Genomic DNA, 3326 nt, shown 5'->3' on the forward strand with positions numbered 1-3326 from the left:
GCGTCAGACAAAGTGGTTTAAGGCTTGATTTAGTCTGAATTTGAAAATCCCAAAGGACAGGGATGGGGCAGCATCTCAGAACCTGTCTGAGCCCATGGGAACAAAGGTTTTCCACATGTCCTGTCTGATCTCCCCTCATTCCCTTCCACCCATTGTGTTTTGTCTCCCCCCAGGCCCCCAGTGAAGAGCCTGGCTCTGTGTTCTCCATCCCCTCCTGGCTGGCACTGCCAGGCTGGGATCAGGAGCCCCTCAGCCTTCCCTGCTCCGGGCTGGACAAGCCCAGCTCCCTCAGCCTCTCCTCACAGCCCAAGGGCTCCAGCCCCACCTTGGAGGCCCTTCCCTCACCCTGCTCCAGCTGCCAGACATCTTTCCTGCCCTGGGGAACCCAAACCAGGCCCCAGTGACCTGGATAATCCATGTCCTTGATGTCCTGGTCACACAGCCCAGGGTGCTCCTGGCCTGCCTTGCTGCCAGGGCACTCGGCTGCCTCCTGCCCAGCTCCTGCCCACCAAGAGTTTTCTGACAGGGCCTGGTGGATGTGGGCAGGGCTGTGGATGTTGTCTGGAATGTTAACCTTTGATACCATGTCCCACAGCATTCCCTGGAAAAGCTGAAGCCTGTGGCTTGGAGCAGTTCACCCTTCCCTGGGCTAAGAAGTGGCTGAACATCCAGGCCCAGAGAGTGGTGGGGAATGGTGCCACATCCAGCGTGTGTGCAGTGGTGTCCTGCAGGGATCAGTGTGGGCCCAGTCCTGTTTAACATCTTTATTGATGATCTGGATGAGGGCATTTACTCCACCATCAGCCAATGTGCAGATGACACCAAGCTGGGTGTGAGTGTGGATCTGCTGGAGGGTAGGAGGGCTCTGCACAGGGACCTGGACAGGCTGGATCCAGGGCCCAAATCCAGCAAGGTGAGGTTTAACAAGACCAAGTGCCAGGTCCTGCACTTTGGCCACAACAACCCCTGCAGTGCTCCAGGCTGGGGACAGAGTGGCTGGACAGTGGCCAGGCAGAAAGGGACCTGGGGGCACTGATGGACAGCAGGCTGGACATGAGCCAGCAGTGTGCCCAGGTGGCCAAAAGGCCAATGGCTCCAGGGCTGGATCAGGAATGGTGTGGCCAGCAGGAGCAGAGCTGCTGTGCCACCCTGACCTGCCCCCAGCTCTGCACACAGACATTGCTGCTGCAGCTCCAGAGAAGGGACAAAAGGGGCATCTCTGGAGAAAATTTTGTTGGAAGATCCTTTAGGTCGCTTAAAGTCACTGAGAGTGCCGCACCTCATTGATATAGTCCGTGGCCAGAGAAAAATGAGAGAGAAACAAAATGAGAAAGGGTAGAAACCACGAATTTTATTTGTGGACAATATTAAAAACAGAAACAAAGGAGAAAAAACCCCCACAACAATACCAACAAGAAATATCAAAGATTAATTTTTATTACAAGTGATTTGCAGAAATTAGTAACCTCTTTAATGTTTCTGAAATCCGCCAGTCATCAGTCTCCTCAGGGCAACCTTGAGCTCCTGGTTCCTCAGGCTGTAGATGAGGGGATTCAGGACTGGAGGCACCACTGAGTACAGAACTGACACTGACAGATCCAGGGATGGGGAGGAAATGGAGGGGTGCTTCAGGTAAGCAAATATACCAGTGCTGAGGAACAGGGAGACCACGGCCAGGTGAGGGAGGCAGGTGGAAAAGGCTTTGTGCCGTCCCTGCTCAGAGGGGATCCTCAGCACAGCCCTGAAGATCTGCACATAGGAGAAAACAATGAACACAAAACAACCAAAGTCCTAAACAGGCACTAACAGCAAGAAGCCCAAGTTCCTGAGGTATGAGTGTGAGCAGGAGAGCTTGAGGATCTGTGGGATTTCACAGAAGAACTGGCCCAGGGCATTGCCCTGGCACAGGGGCAGGGAAAATGTATTGGCTGTGTGCAGCAGAGCATTGAGAAAGCCACTGGCCCAGGCAGCTGCTGCCATGTGGGCACAAGCTCTGCTGCCCAGGAGGGTCCCGTAGTGCAGGGGTTTGCAGATGGACACGTAGCGGTCGTAGCACATGATGGTCAGGAGGGAAATACTCTGCTGAAATGAAAAAGACAAACAGAAATACCTGTGCAGCACATCCAGTGTAGGAGATGTTCCTGGTGTCCCAGAGGGAATTGTGCATGGCTTTGGGGACAGTGGTGCAGATGCAGCCCAGGTCAGTGAGGGCCAGGTTGAGCAGGAAGAAGAACATGGGGGTGTGCAGGTGGTGGCCGCAGGCTACGGCGCTGATGATGAGGCCGTTGCCCAGGAGGGCAGCCAGGGAGATGCCCAGGAAGAGGCAGAAGTGCAGGAGCTGCAGCTGCCGCGTGTCTGCCAGTGCCAGCAGGAGGAAGTGGCTGATGGAGCTGCTGTTGGACATTTGCAGGTTCTTGGCATGGGAATCTGTAAGAAAAGTAATCATGGAATAGTTTTGGAGAGGACTTTAAATATCCCAGCCCAGCTTGGTGGCACTTTCCCCCACTGCCTGCCCAGGGCTCTGCTGCCTGGAGCTGTCCCTGCCAGCAGCTGCTTCCCTGTGCCCAGGGCTGGGCCCTGCCAGTGCTGCCAGAGCCCAGCCCAGCCCTGGGGGCTCAGCTCTGCCCTGCAGACCCCTCCCAGCACAGGGCACTGCCCAGGGCCAGCTCTGCCTCTGCAGGCTCTGATGGCAATGTCAGGCAGCCCTGAGGAGGCTGGAAAAGCGACACTGATGCTGCCTGTAATGGACCCTGTGCTGATTTCTGTCACTGCCTGTTTTATTGAGGTCTGAGAGAATTTTTTTTTATTTTTCTCAACCTTACCTCTGAGATTAATATCTATGTGCAATTTCCCATCCTGGCAACCCAGAGTAGTAGATTAAAGAAGCAGGATTTTCCCTTTTATGCTGCCTCCTGACTTGCTGTGCTTCCTGTATAATCTACTTGGAAATGCTCTGGAGTTAAATGTCATGCTGGGATGCAGCCCTGAACAATGCAGCATCCTCACCACACAAGGAGAACACTTCCAAGCCTTACCAGCTATCTCATTCCATCCAGACCTTGTCCCCCAGTGCTGTGGGCAGCTCCCAGGGCTGGCTGAGAGCTGTCCCTGGCAGGCAGCAGAGTCCCTGCCCCAGCACAGCACCCTGGGCTGCAGGACCCTGCTCTGCAGGACAGCCCTGGGCACCCCTGGCTGCTCTGCACAAGAGAGAATCAGAGAATGTACTCACAGAGTCTGTAGGCATTGGGATGTTCCAGCTTTAGGAGATCTCTCCAGGAGCTGCAGCTGCATTGTCCTGCAGCCAGAGGCTTCCTGTGTCAAGGGCT

The 3326-nt window shown here is 55.0% G+C and overlaps 1 protein-coding gene across 1 annotated transcript; it reads right to left on the bottom strand.

The window, feature by feature from the left end:
• Positions 1 to 1470: 1470 nt before the first annotated feature.
• On the bottom strand, positions 1471 to 2530 carry LOC117011464 (olfactory receptor 14A16-like). The gene is made up of 2 exons (XM_033086844.2): positions 2111 to 2530; positions 1471 to 1749 (listed from the first exon to the last, which is right to left on the bottom strand). Exons 1-2 carry the CDS (start codon positions 2444 to 2446, stop codon positions 1471 to 1473), a joined length of 615 nt encoding a protein of 204 aa, XP_032942735.1. The 5' UTR covers positions 2447 to 2530.
• Positions 2531 to 3326: the final 796 nt, after the last annotated feature.

This window comes from Catharus ustulatus, unplaced genomic scaffold (genome assembly GCF_009819885.2).
Source record: "Catharus ustulatus isolate bCatUst1 unplaced genomic scaffold, bCatUst1.pri.v2 scaffold_62_arrow_ctg1, whole genome shotgun sequence".
In the NCBI taxonomy this organism is placed as follows: domain Eukaryota; kingdom Metazoa; phylum Chordata; class Aves; order Passeriformes; family Turdidae; genus Catharus; species Catharus ustulatus.